The sequence below is a fragment of the Lepidochelys olivacea genome (genome assembly GCF_965140295.1).
Source record: "Lepidochelys olivacea isolate rLepOli2 genome assembly, chromosome: 2".
NCBI classification, from domain to species: Eukaryota; Metazoa; Chordata; order Testudines; family Cheloniidae; genus Lepidochelys; species Lepidochelys olivacea.
This window is the reverse complement of record NC_140412.1, coordinates 1,013,822-1,027,701: the sequence shown is the minus strand read 5'-3', so window position 1 is coordinate 1,027,701 and position 13,880 is coordinate 1,013,822. Positions and strand designations below refer to the sequence as shown.

General features: G+C 61.3%; 1 protein-coding gene across 1 annotated transcript in view; it reads left to right on the top strand.

Moving 5' to 3' along the window:
* The window catches only part of LOC311516979 (microtubule-actin cross-linking factor 1, isoforms 6/7-like), a gene marked incomplete at its 5' end in the record, with an annotated part of 123,418 nt that overhangs the window by 89,310 nt on the left and 20,228 nt on the right, over positions 1-13,880 (top strand). The window contains 6 exons of the mRNA XM_084621414.1: positions 5,798-5,957; positions 7,012-7,209; positions 8,283-8,408; positions 9,292-9,435; positions 12,081-12,269; positions 13,156-13,270. Coding sequence (XP_084477540.1) covers positions 5,798-5,957; positions 7,012-7,209; positions 8,283-8,408; positions 9,292-9,435; positions 12,081-12,269; positions 13,156-13,270 — 932 coding nt within the window. The remainder of the gene's footprint in view (positions 1-5,797; positions 5,958-7,011; positions 7,210-8,282; positions 8,409-9,291; positions 9,436-12,080; positions 12,270-13,155; positions 13,271-13,880) is intronic.

The following is a 13,880-nucleotide window of genomic DNA, read 5'->3' as shown; positions in this document are numbered from 1 at the left end:
CAGTAGATTAAAAGCCAGGGCCAGCGTTAGGGGGTAGCAAGCAGGGCAATTGCCCAGGACCCCACGCCATAGGGGGCCCCACGAAACTAAGTTTCTCGGGCTTCGGCTTCAGCCCCAGGCAGCAGGGCTCAGGCTTCAGCTTTCTGCCCTGGGCCCCAGTGAGTCTAACACTGGCCTTGCTCTCTGGTTTATTTTGGCGGACCCCCTGAAACCTGCTCGTGGTCCCCCAAGGGCCCCAGACCCCTGGTTGAGAACTGCTGGCACAGCATATGTTAGAACCTAAACTCCGGTGCCAGGTGCTCTCTCTGCAGAATGCACGCTCAGCGACTAACCTGCCCTGGTTCCTGTTAAAGACCAGAGAGAGGAATACCGCCTTGGGAATGACCGACCACTTCTTCTTCCCTTACCCCTGCGACAAGGTGGAGACCTTTCCACTTGGCGAGTCTGAGCATTGGTTGCACTAGAGACGCTGCGGCTTCTTTGGTTCCGTCGACGCCTCTTTGTCCCTTGAGCCTGGACAAAGGGAGAGGCTGTCCGCAGGGCTGGGCAGACCCCGGGTTCTGAACTGTTGATGGCAGGCAGATGTGGTTGCGAGTACATTGATACATTGCTGAGTGGTTCAGATTAGCCAGGTGTGCTGATTTGAGAAATGCTGTTAAAGTGAAAAGTTGACCTGAAAAATTGCAAGTACCTGGAGAATAGAGGGGTGATCCTTAGCAGCCAGCATGGATTTACCAAGAACAAACCAGCTTGATTTCCTTCTTTGACAGGGTAACTGGTTTGGTGGATAGGGGCCATGCGGTGGATGTAATATGCCTGGACTTCAGCCAGGCTCTTGACACAGTCCCATGTGACATTCTGATAAGTAAACTGGAGAAATGCGGGCTCGGCAGAACTATCCTTAAGTGGATACAGAATTGGTTAAACAACCACAAAGAAAGAGTAACTATGAATGGGATGATGTCAGATTGAAGGGAGGTCTCAAGTGGGGTTCCACAGGGATCTGTTCTGGGTCCAGTGTTGTTTAACATCTGTATATATGACCTGGATATAGGAATAGAGAGCTCATTGATCTAGTTTGCAGATGACGAAGGGGGAGGGAAGCGGGGGGATGGGTTGCCAACACTTTGGAGGGTAGAGCTAAAATTCGAATGGATCTTGATAAATTCGAGAATGAGGTTACAGACAACACAATGACATTCAGCAAATACAAATGGAAGGTGCTTCACTTAGGGAAGAAAAACCAAATGTACAAACACAGACTGTGGGTGTGTGACAGGTTCGGTCACAGACCCTTGAGACTGTCACCTGACGTGCTGGAATTATCTCTGAGCCCGTTTTCCCTGCCAGTTTGGGACTCCAGACCCCTGCCTTGTTGAGCCAGACACGCCAGCCTGCTGCAACACAGACCTAGGTCTGGTCCACGCCCCCAAAGCTACAGACTTTAACCAAAAACTGCTCAGCGGGTCACCTTTCTCCAGCACCCAGACACCCAGATCCCAATGGGATCCAAGGCCAAATAAATCCATTTTACTCTGTATGAAGCTTATACAGGATAAACTCATAAATTGTCTACCCTCTCGAACACTGATAGAGAGAGATGCACAGCTGTTTGCTCCCCCAGGTATTAATCACCTTGGGTTAATTAATAAACAAAAGTGATTTTATTAAGTATAAAAAGTAGGATTTAAGTGGTTTTAAGTAATAAACAGAACAAAGTAAGTTACCAAGCAAAATAAAACAAAACACACAAGTCTAAGCCTAATACATTTAAGAAACTGAATACAGGTCAATCTCACCCTCCAAGATGTTCCAATAAGCTTCTTTCACAGAGTAGAGTCTTCCTAGTCTGGTCTCAATCCTTTCCCCTGGTACAGTTCTTGTTAGCTGTAGCTCAGGTGGTAACTAGGGGCTTTCTCATGACTGGAAGCCTCCTTTGTTCTGTTCCACCCCCTTTTATGGCTTTGGCACAGGGTGGGAATCCTTTGTCTCTCTGAGTCCCCACCCTTCCTTCTAAATGGAAAAGCACCAGATTTAAGATGGATTCCAGTACCAGGTGACGTGGTCACATGTCCTGTGAGACCCCCAAGCCTCTGTTCTTTCTAGCCTGACTCATGTGAACACAGGAAGGCTTACAAGTAAAGAGAGCCATTTATAACCAATTGTCCTAGTCAATGGGAGCCATCAAGATTCTAAACCATCATTAATGGCCCACACTTTGCATAATTACAATAGGACCTAAGAGTTATATTTCATATTTCTAGTTTCACATACAAGAATAAAGAAAAGGAGGACTTGTGGCACCTTAGAGACTAACCAATTTATTTGAGCATGAGCTTTCGTGAGCTACAGCTCAGTTCCTCAGATGCATATCGTGGAAACTGCAGCAGGCTTTATATATACACAGAGAATATGAAACAATACCTATTCCCACCCCACTGTCCTGCTGGTAATAGCTTATCTAAAGTGATTTCCAGCACAAATCCAGGTTTTCTCACCCTCCACCCCCCCACACAAATTCACTCTCCTGCTGGTGATAGCCCATCCAAAGTGACAACTCTTTACACAATGTGCATGACAATCAAGCTGGGCTATTTCCTGCATAAATCCAGGTTCTCACATCCCCCCCACCCCCATACACACACAAACTCACTCTCCTGCTGGTAATAGCTCATCCAAACTGACCACTCTTCAAGTTAAAATCCAAGTTAAACCAGAACATCTTCATCATCTGGACCCATGGAAAAGAAGCCCTTGAGGAATTCCACCATGATTTCAACAATTTCCATCCCACCACCAACCTCAGCCTGGTCCAGTCCACACAAGAGATCCACTTCCTGGACACTACAGTGCTAATAAACAATGGTCACATAAACACCACCCTATACCGGAAACCTACTGACCGCTATTCCTACCTGCATGCCTCCAGCTTTCACCCTGACCACACCACACGATCCATCGTCTACAGCCAAGCTCTGCGATACAACCGCATTTGCTCCAACCCCTCAGACAGAGACAAACACCTACAAGATCTCTTTCAAGCTTTCTTACAACTACAATACCCACCTGCAGAAGTAAAGAAACAGATTGATAGAGCCAGAAGAGTTCCCAGAAGTTACCTACTACAGGACAGGCCTAACAAAGAAAATAACAGAACGCCACTAGCCGTCACCTTCAGCCCCCAACTAAAACCCCTCCAACGCATTATTAAGGATCTACAACCTATCCTAAAGGATGACCCAACACTCTCACAAATCTTGGGAGACAGGCCAGTCCTTGCCTACAGACAGCCCCGCAACCTGAAGCAAATACTCACCAACAACCACATACCACACAACAGAACCACTAACCCAGGAACTTATCCTTGCAACAAAGCCCGTTGCCAACTGTGCCCACATATCTATTCAGGGGACACCATCACAGGGCCTAATAACATCAGCCACACTATCAGAGGCTCGTTCACCTGCACATCCACCAATGTGATCTATGCCATCATGTGCCAGCAATGCCCCTCTGCCATGTACATTGGTCAAACTGGACAGTCTCTACGTAAAAGAATAAATGGACACAAATCAGATGTCAAGAATTATAACATTCATAAACCAGTCGGAGAACACTTCAATCTCTCTGGTCACGTGATCACAGACATGAAGGTCGCTATCTTAAAACAAAAAAACTTCAAATCCAGACTCCAGCGAGAAACTGCTGAATTGGAATTCATTTGCAAATTGGATACTATTAATTTAGGCTTAAATAGAGACTTGGAGTGGCTAAGTCATTATGCAAGGTAGCCTGTTTCCTCTTGTTTTTTCCTACCCCCCCCCCCCCAGATGTTCTGGTTTAACTTGGATTTTAACTTGAAGAGTGGTCAGTTTGGATGAGCTATTACCAGCAGGAGAGTGAGTTTGTGTGTGTATGGGGGTGGGGGGGATGTGAGAACCTGGATTTATGCAGGAAATAGCCCAGCTTGATTGTCATGCACATTGTGTAAAGAGTTGTCACTTTGGATGGGCTATCACCAGCAGGAGAGTGAATTTGTGTGGGGGGGTGGAGGGTGAGAAAACCTGGATTTGTGCTGGAAATCACTTTAGATAAGCTATTACCAGCAGGACAGTGGGGTGGGAATAGGTATTGTTTCATATTCTCTGTGTATATATAAAGCCTGCTGCAGTTTCCACGATATGCATCTGAGGAAGTGAGCTGTAGCTCACGAAAGCTCATGCTCAAATAAATTGGTTAGTCTCTAAGGTGCCACAAGTCCTCCTTTTCTTTTTGCGAATACAGACTAACACAGCTGTTACTCTGAAACCTGACATACAAGAATGATACATTTATACAAATGGGATGACCACACTCAGTAGGTTATAGGCTTTGTAATGATCCCTTACAAGAGACCTTTTGCATGAAGCATATACCAGTTACATTATATTCGCACTCCAAGCATATTTTCATAAAGCATATGGAGGGCAACGTCACATGGGGGATAACTGGCTTGGCAGCAGCACTGCTGAGAAGGCTCTGGGGGTTGTGGTGGATCACACCCTGGACATGAGTCAGCAATGCGATGCTGTTGCAAAAGAAGCAAATGCGATTTCAGGTTGCGTTAACAGGAGGTGACAGTACTCCTTGCTGGTCAGGCCTCGGCTGCAGTGCGGTGTCCAGTTTTGGTCACCAGTGTCTAGAAAGGATGTAGAAACTGGAAAGGATCCAGAGGCAAGCGACAAGGATGATCGAAGGGGTGGAATGCAGCCATAGGAGCAAAGGCTGAAGGACCTGGGTATGTTTAGTTTGGAGAAGAGAAGATTAAGGGGGGCATGATCTGGGTCTTCAGATACTTGAAAGGCTGCCATAAAGAGGGAGAAAAGTTGTTCTCTCTGGCCCCAGATGGCAGGACAAGAGGCAATGGGGTCAAACTCCAGCAGAGCAGGTTTAGATTAAATTTCAGGATCAACTTCCAAAGTGTAAGAACAGCAGGACAATGGGACAGAGCAGAGGCCTGGGGAGGTCGTGGAAGCTCCTTCATGGGAGGTTTCAAAAGGAGGCTGGAGAGCGAACTGTCTTGGATGGTTTAAACACACAAATCCTGCATCATGGCGGGCGTTAAGACGAGATGACCCTTGCGGGCCCTTCTAACCCTCTGGTTTATGATTCTAAGTATATTTGTAGCCTCCAGCTCTTTAGATAGAGCCTTAAATTAACTGTTCCATGATCTTTCCTGGGATTGATGGCAGGCTGGGACAATGGGACAGACAATGGGACAGAGCAGAGGCCTGGGGAGGTCGTGGAAGCTCCTTCACGGGAGGTTTCAAAAGGAAGCTGGAGCCGTGTGTCTGTCTTGGTTGGTTTAGAAGCAACCAATCCTGCATCCTGGCGGACGTTAGACTAGCTGACCCTTGCGGGCCCTTCTGACCCCGTGGGTCTATGTTTCCATGAACCTAGGTAGTGCTGCCTAGGCTCAGAGAAGCAGGGGTTCGCCTGTGGGGCCAGCCCAGGAGCGGCTGTGACACTCAGCGCGTTTGCAAAGCTCGTTTGGTAGATTTCTTCTTTAACATCGAACTGGCACCTCGGCAAATTCATAAAAATGCCTCCCTTTGACTCTTACCTTTTCCCCTCTCCAGGTCATGCACACGCTGCGGGGCAGGGCCCCCACTCCACACACACACACTGCTGGGGCAAGGCCCCCACTCGACACACACTCTCCCGGCTGGGGGAAGATCCTTCCCAAGGCAGCGCGACCATCTCCCTGCCCGAGGCCTGCACGTGGCATGGTCGCTGCCCGTCACCCGTTCTCTTTCAGGCAGCACAAGCTGGAGGAGAGCCTGCTGTTCTCGGGCAAGTTCACGGATGCCCTGCAAGCCCTGCTGGACTGGCTGTACCAGGCCGAGCCGCAGCTGTGTGAGGAGGTGCCGGTTGGAGGGGATCGCGACCTAGTCAGCGACCTCATGGACAAGCACAAGGTCTGTATTCCTCTGGTGCCACATCCCCTGATCCTGCCTCCCCCTGCCCCCACTCTTCAGGATGCACAGTCCCCGCCCGGGACGCAGGGATGATGCACGCTGGGACAGGAGCTGTGACGAAGTGAGAATGTTCTAAGTGTTTTCTCTGAATACTGTGTGGGTGCCTCAGTTTCCCCTATGCAGTTCTTCAGTATCTAGGTGGGGGGAATAAGGGGGTGTGATTGTTGCAGAGCCCGAGAGGGCCAGTGTGATGGTGTCTGCACAGAGAATGGCCGACACCCTGTCTCCTGGCGACTGATGGCCTGGGCCCCTCCCCTGCAAGGTGCCGACTGAAGGGGCTGGAGAACAGAGAGATCAGGTGGCCTCCTGGCCCGGGAGAGAGACAAAGGAGAGAAGGGGCTGGAGAGTTTCAGCTTGGAGCCGGCTGGGGAAATGGAGGGAGGCTCTGGCCTCCCTGTCCCCCAGGATGGACCTGACTGAGGGGTCCTGTTCTCTGCACCTGCAAGCTCTGTGTTAGACCATGTTCCTGTCGTCTAATAAACCTTCTGTTTTACTGGCTGGCTGAGAGTCCCATCTGACTGCGGAGTTGGGGGCAGGACCCTCTGGCTTCCCCAGAACCCCACTTGGGTGGACTCGCTGTGGGAAGCGCATGGAGGGGCAGAGGAGGCTGAATGCTCCGAGGGCAGACTCAGGAAGGGGGAAGCCGGGTGAGCTGTGTGTCCTGCAGACAGGCTGCTCCCAGAGAGGAGACTTCCCCAGCGTCCTGCCTGGCTTCGTAGGGAGCAGTTCCAGAGCATCGCCGAGCTCGCCCAGAAATGCCGACGCTCTCTCTCCCTGGCACCTTTCCGCCGCGACAGTCCCCTGCAGGCTCCCAGCTGGGCCCGGATGCCCCCGGCAAAGAGAGGGCCCAGCGAGAGCCCCGCTCAGCTCCATGCCTGGGGCCCCAGGGACAGGCAGAGCTGCGGGCCAAGGGCTCCCTGCAGCTGCTCTCACACTGACCTTGCACAGTCCCACCCCAGCCTGACCCTGGCCCACACCTGCTCTCCCGCCCCAGGTTTTCCAGAAGGAGCTGGGCAAGCGGGCCAGCTGCATTAAGATGCTGAAGCGCTCGGTGAGGGACCTGACGCGGGGCAGCAGCAGCATCGACTCCCAGTGGCTGCAGAAGCAAATGGAGGAGCTGAGCGGCCGCTGGGACCTGATCTGCAAACTCTCCGTCTCCAAGCAGGGCCGGCTGGAGGCTTCGTTACAGCAGGTGAGAGGAGGGAGAGAGGGGCAAGGCGCAGTGACTGTGGGGCTGGGATTCCAGACTCGCAGGGAGGGCAGGGGGCCGTAGCCAGGGGCCCAGACTATCAGGGTGGGCAGGGGGCCGTGGCCAGGGGCCCAGACTCGCAGGGAGGGCAGGGAGGGCAGGGGGCCGTGGCCGGGGGCCCAGATTCGCAGGGAGGGCAGGAGGCCGTGGCCGGGGGCCCAGACTCGCAGGGAGGGCAGGGGGCCGTGGCCGGGGACCCAGACTATCAGGGAGGGCAGGGGGCCGTGGCCGGGGACCCAGACTATCAGGGTGGGCAGGGGGCCGTGGCCAGGGGCCCAGACTCGCAGGGAGGGCAGGGGGCCATGGCCAGGGGCCCAGACTATCAGGGTGGGCAGGGAGCCATGGCCAGGGGCCCAGACTCACAGGGAGGGCAGGGGGCCGTGGCCGGGGGCCCAGATTCGCAGGGAGGGCAGGAGGCCGTGGCCGGGGGCCCAGACTTGCAGGGAGGGCAGGGGGCCGTGGCTGGGGACCCAGACTATCAGGGAGGGTAGGGGGCCGTGGCCGGGGACCCAGACTATCAGGGAGGGCAGGGGGCCGTGGCCAGGGGCCCAGACTCGCAGGGAGGGCAGGGGGCCGTGGCCGGGGCTATCAGACCCTGTCCAGGCAGGGAAGCAGCACCACTTTCCGGCTAGGAGGGTTGGAGCCTGTGGCACGAGTGTGGACGTGCCGATTTCAGTCCAGGAGAGGCCATTGCGGGTTAGCTCCTCCCTGTGTCCACTCGGTTTGAGCTGAACCCCCAGGAGCTGCTCTTGGCCCGAAATCGCAGGGTCCGCACAGGGATGGCGCCCATCTCGCTGGATCAGCTTCCCAGGGAGACCAGGCCGGTCTGTGCGGCACCGTCAGGGCCTCCCGGCCCTTCGGCGCGTCTGTGGAGAGTGTCAGGCTGAGCCAACCCCCAGCCCCCCCAGTCAGGACAGGGCCACCTGGCCACGCGGGGGGCAAGCCGGGCGAGAGGGGGCACCAGCCTCTGAGCCCAAGGCTGGTCCGGTCCCTGCCCACCCTCGCTCTCTGTGCAGGCGGAGGAGTTCCACGCCCTGGGGCGCTCGTTCCTGGCCCACCTGGCTGAGTCGGAGAAAACCCTCCGGCACGGCGTCTTCCCGGAGGAGGAGGCGGCCATGCGCGAGTGCCAGAACCAGCTGCAAGTGAGTGCCCCCCACCCCAGCTGCTGCCCCGCCTCTCCTGGGTGCAGCAGGGCCTGGAGCAGGGCCCAGGAGCCAGCTCCGCTGCCTCGCACTCCGGCCTGGAGACGGGCCACGGGGCCTCCGGCCCCCACCGCCCAGTGTCGGCTCCTGCCCCCCGCCTTCGCCCTGCCCCCTGCCTGCCCCAGTCCGTTCCTGGCCACGCCCCGGGCCGGGCAGGGCGAGGCAGGAGCCCCCCCTTGGCCCAGCCCTGGCCCCGTCCTGCCGGCTGAAGTCAGGGAGGGCTTTGACCCCTTGTCTTGCCAGGCAGCCTCTGCACCCCCAGGCCTCAGGACCGGGTCTCTGCAGCCACCACACTGGTACTGTCTCTCCATCCCGATGGAGCCCCCCGGCCCGGCTCGGCAGCCCCCCGCCTGGCCTGGCAGCCCCCCCAGCCCGGAGCCCCCCAGCCCGGCTTGGCAGCCCCCCGCCCGGCCTGGCAGCCCCCCCAGCCCGGAGCCCCCCCGCCCGGCTCGGCAGCCCCCCGCCCGGCCTGGCAGCCCCCCCCCCCGCCCGGAGCCCCCTGCCCGGAGCCCCCCCAGCCCGGCCTGGCAGCCCCCCCAGCCCGGAGCCCCCCGCCCGGAGCCCCCCGCCCGGCCTGGCAGCCCCCCCCGCCCGGAGCCCCCCCCCCGCCCGGCCTGGCAGCCCCCCCCGCCCGGAGCCCCCCCCCGCCCGGAGCCCCCCGCCTGGCCTGGCAGCCCCCCCCGCCCGGAGCCCCCCGCCCGGAGCCCCCCCCCGCCCGGAGCCCCCCGCCCGGCCTGGCAGCCCCCCGCCCGGAGCCCCCCCCCCCCCCGCCCGGCAGCTCTCGGGCTGCTGCGGAGCTGAGCTGCCCTTGCGTCGGGAGCAGGAGCTGGCGGAGACGCTGCAATGCCAGCAGCTGGAGCTGGAGAGTCTCAGGTCGCTGGGCGAGGAGATCCTGTCCGCCTGCCACCCCGACTCCATCGCCACCATCAAGTCCTGGATCACCGTGGCCAAGAGCCGCTTCCAGGAGGTGGGTGTGGGCAGGGCCCGTCGGGCCGGGGCAGGCAGAGCCTCAGGGCGCCCGCCAGGACCTGGGGGGCTGGGACCCATGGGCTCCTCCAGCCCCTCACACGGCCACGCTGGGCCTGGGCCGGCCGCCTGCATCACCCCTCCCCTGGCCTCAGCTTCCCGACCCAGACAGGGGCCTCCTCGCTGCCCGCCCTGCATCCTTAGGGGCCTGGGGCAGAGCCCGTCGGGCCGGGGCAGGCAGAGCCTCAGGGCGCCCGCCAGGACCTGGGGGGCTGGGACCCATGGGCTCCTCCAGCCCCTCACACGGCCACGCTGGGCCTGGGCCGGCCGCCTGCATCACCCCTCCCCTGGCCTCAGCTTCCCGACCCAGACAGGGGCCTCCTCGCTGCCCGCCCTGCATCCTTAGGGCCTGGGGCAGGGCCCGTCGGGCCGGGGCAGGCAGAGCCTCAGGGCGCCCGCCAGGACCTGGGGGGCTGGGACCCATGGGCTCCTCCAGCCCCTCACACGGCCACGCTGGGCCTGGGCCGGCCGCCTGCATCACCCCTCCCCTGGCCTCAGCTTCCCGACCCAGACAGGGGCCTCCTCGCTGCCCGCCCTGCATCCTTAGGGCCTGGGGCAGGGCCCGTCGGGCCGGGGCAGGCAGAGCCTCAGGGCGCCCGCCAGGACCTGGGGGGCTGGGACCCATGGGCTCCTCCAGCCCATCACACGGCCACGCTGGGCCTGGGCCGGCCGCCTGCATCACCCCTCCCCTGGCCTCAGCTTCCCGACCCAGACAGGGGCCTCCTCGCTGCCCGCCCTGCATCCTTAGGGCCTGGGGCAGGGCCCGTCGGGCCGGGGCAGGCAGAGCCTCAGGGCGCCCGCCAGGACCTGGGGGGCTGGGACCCATGGGCTCCTCCAGCCCCTCACACGGCCACGCTGGGCCTGGGCCGGCCGCCTGCATCACCCCTCCCCTGGCCTCAGCTTCCCGACCCAGACAGGGGCCTCCTCGCTGCCCGCCCTGCATCCTTAGGGCCTGGGGCAGGGCCCGTCGGGCCGGGGCAGGCAGAGCCTCAGGGCGCCCGCCAGGACCTGGGGGGCTGGGACCCATGGGCTCCTCCAGCCCCTCACACGGCCACGCTGGGCCTGGGCCGGCCGCCTGCATCACCCCTCCCCTGGCCTCAGCTTCCCGACCCAGACAGGGGCCTCCTCGCTGCCCGCCCTGCATCCTTAGGGCCTGGGGCAGGGCCCGTCGGGCCGGGGCAGGCAGAGCCTCAGGGCGCCCGCCAGGACCTGGGGGGCTGGGACCCATGGGCTCCTCCAGCCCCTCACACGGCCACGCTGGGCCTGGGCCGGCCGCCTGCATCACCCCTCCCCTGGCCTCAGCTTCCCGACCCAGACAGGGGCCTCCTCGCTGCCCGCCCTGCATCCTTAGGGCCTGGGGCAGGGCCCGTCGGGCCGGGGCAGGCAGAGCCTCAGGGCGCCCGCCAGGACCTGGGGGGCTGGGACCCATGGGCTCCTCCAGCCCCTCACACGGCCACGCTGGGCCTGGGCCGGCCGCCTGCATCACCCCTCCCCTGGCCTCAGCTTCCCGACCCAGACAGGGGCCTCCTCGCTGCCCGCCCTGCATCCTTAGGGCCTGGGGCAGGGCCCGTCGGGCCGGGGCAGGCAGAGCCTCAGGGCGCCCGCCAGGACCTGGGGGGCTGGGACCCATGGGCTCCTCCAGCCCCTCACACGGCCACGCTGGGCCTGGGCCGGCCGCCTGCATCACCCCTCCCCTGGCCTCAGCTTCCCGACCCAGACAGGGGCCTCCTCGCTGCCCGCCCTGCATCCTTAGGGCCTGGGGCAGGGCCCGGGGCTTGGGAGCCGAGGGGATTCCCACACGCCCGGCGTGCCCAGGCTGCACCAGCGCCCCAGGCTCCGGCCACAGGTGGTCGGGCTGCCCTCCTCCCGCTGCCCAGCGCCAGACACACCAGGACAGACCCCGCCTGCCCCCTCCGCCGCGCACAGCCCCTCCTGCGAGACCCTGCGCTCCCAGCCCCTGCCGGGGCCCCACTCCTCCCCCGTCCGTGGGTTCCAGGCCCGGTGGGGCATCTCCCGGCTGGCCGGGGCACCCAGCAGGGTCTGTCTGGGAGAACACCACGGGCCGCCCCGGCAGAGCGGCTGACAGGTGTCAGTCACCGGCTTCCCGCCGCGTCTCCCTTGGCGGGCGGGGGGGGCAACCTGTGTGAGTGGTGACCCCCCCTCCTCCCCACCCGAGCCTGCCACAACACTGGACATGAAGCGGCCACATCACCCCTGGAGACAGCGCAGCCTAGACAAGTGACAGAGACCCTAACGGGGACACAGTGCCATAGCCTGCCACCCTGTGCCCATGGGGCCCTGGTCTGTCTCTGCGGCGCCCTGTGCCCACGGGGCTCCACTCCGTGTCCTCGGTGCCCGTGGGCCCCCCAGTCTGTGTCCTGGTGCCCCTCAGTCCGTGTCCTCCGTGCCCTTTTCCCACGGTCTCTGTCCTCGGTGCCCTGAGCCCATGGGCCCCCAATCGGTACCCTTGGTGCCCTGTGCCCACAGGGCCTGTTTGTGCCCTCATTGCTCCCCACGGTTTGGGCCAGGGGGTGCCTCCCCCGGTCTCTGCTCCATGCCGCCCCCGGTCACTGCCCGTGTGTGCAGGTGCTGAGCTGGGTCCAGCAGCAGAGCGAGCGGCTCCAGGCCCAGACGGCCAGGCTGGCCGCGGAGCGGGAGGAGATGGGCCAGCTCGTCGACTGGATCGCGGCTGCCGAGGAGTCGCTGAGCCTGAGGGACCAGGAGACGCTGCCCGAGGACGCCCAGCAGCTGGAGGAGCTCAGCTCCCAGCACGTGGTAACAGGGCCGGGCCAGTACCTGCCCCTCTGCCGCCCCCTCCTCTGCCCTCGCCCCCCTGCTGCCCCCTCCTCTGCCATTCCCCTTGCTGCCCCCTCCTCTGCCCCTGCCCCCCTGCTGCTCCGTCTGCCGCCCCCTCCTCTGCCCTCGCCCCCCTGCTGCCCCCTCCTCTGCCATTCCCCTCTGTTGCCCCCTGACACCTCATCTGCCCCCGGCCGCCCCCCTGCCATCCCCTCCTCTGCCATTCTCCCTGCCATCCCCCTGCCATTCCCCCTGCTGCCCCCTCTGTCACCCATTGACACCTCCTCTGCCCCCCGCCGCTCCCTCCTCTGCCATTCCCCCCGCCACCCCCTCTGTCACTCCCTGACACCTCCTCTGCCCCCGCCCCCCGCCATCTCCTTCTCTGCCACCCCGGCCGCCCCTCTCCTCTGCCATCAACTGCCCAGCCAAGCACCTCACTGCTTCTTGCCCCTACTGTCCCAGGGTCTGACTCCCCTGCCCCACCCCCATGGGGCAGTGACGTGCTTCGCCCTCCCCCCCGCCCCACATTGCCCTGGCCCCATGGGGCTCTGACCCTCCCCCCAACCCCACCCCCATGGGGAGTGAGGTCTCTCGCCCCCACTGCCACACGCCCCGTGTCAGCTCTTTGGGGCCAGGCCTGGTCGCTCTGTGGCCCATCCAGAGCATCCTGGGGACGGGGGAGAGAGCCCTGCTGCAGCAACCAGCCTGGCCACAGACAGCACCGCCCAGCCGGCCCATGGGATCTGCCCTGGCTTGTACTGGGGCCCTGCCTGCCAGCCCCCAAGGGTGGGGCGTGCGCATCATGAGGGCCCCGCTGGGAGGAGCCCAGGCCCCGCTCCAGCTCACGGCCAACTCTCCTGCCCAGGAGTTCATGGAGGAGCTGAACCGCAAACAGCCAGATGTGGAGAAGGTCACCAAGAGCTGCAAGCGCAAGCTGGCCCCGGAGCTGGGGCCGCCGGGCACCCGCAGGCTGGCTGCAGGTAATGGCGCCCACTGCTGGCTCCCACGCCTGCTCCTGGATCCCCCCTCGCTGCCCCCTGGAGCTCCCTTCACTGCCCCCTCAATCTGCCTCCTCCCACTGCCCCATGGAGCTTCACTGCCCCCTCAATCTGCCTCCTCCCACTGCCCCATGGAGCTTCACTGCCCCCTCAATCTGCCTCCTCACACTTCCTCCCCTGGATTCCCCCTCACTTCCCCCTGGAGCCCCCTCACTGCCCCCCTGTAACGAGGCTGGTTCTGGCGGGACCCAACGGAGAGTGCCAATTCAGGACAAAATGCTTCAAGCAGGGCAGTCACAGCCCCAGGCTGGGGTTTCTGTGCACACCAAGGCAAACCAAACCAGCCAGACAGAGGATTTCGGTCTCACCCCACTGGCTAACCACAAGTCACGCAAGCAATTCCCTCAGACACTCCAGTTTCCCATTATCCCCACCGGTGCCCCTCGTTATGGGGACGAATGGTTATGAAAACCAGTACCCCAGCAAAAGAACAAAGGTTCCCTCGATCCCAAAGGACCAAGCCCCAGACCCAGGTCAATGTACAAATCAGATCTTACCCACAAATCACGCTGTTGCCAATCTTTTTGAATCT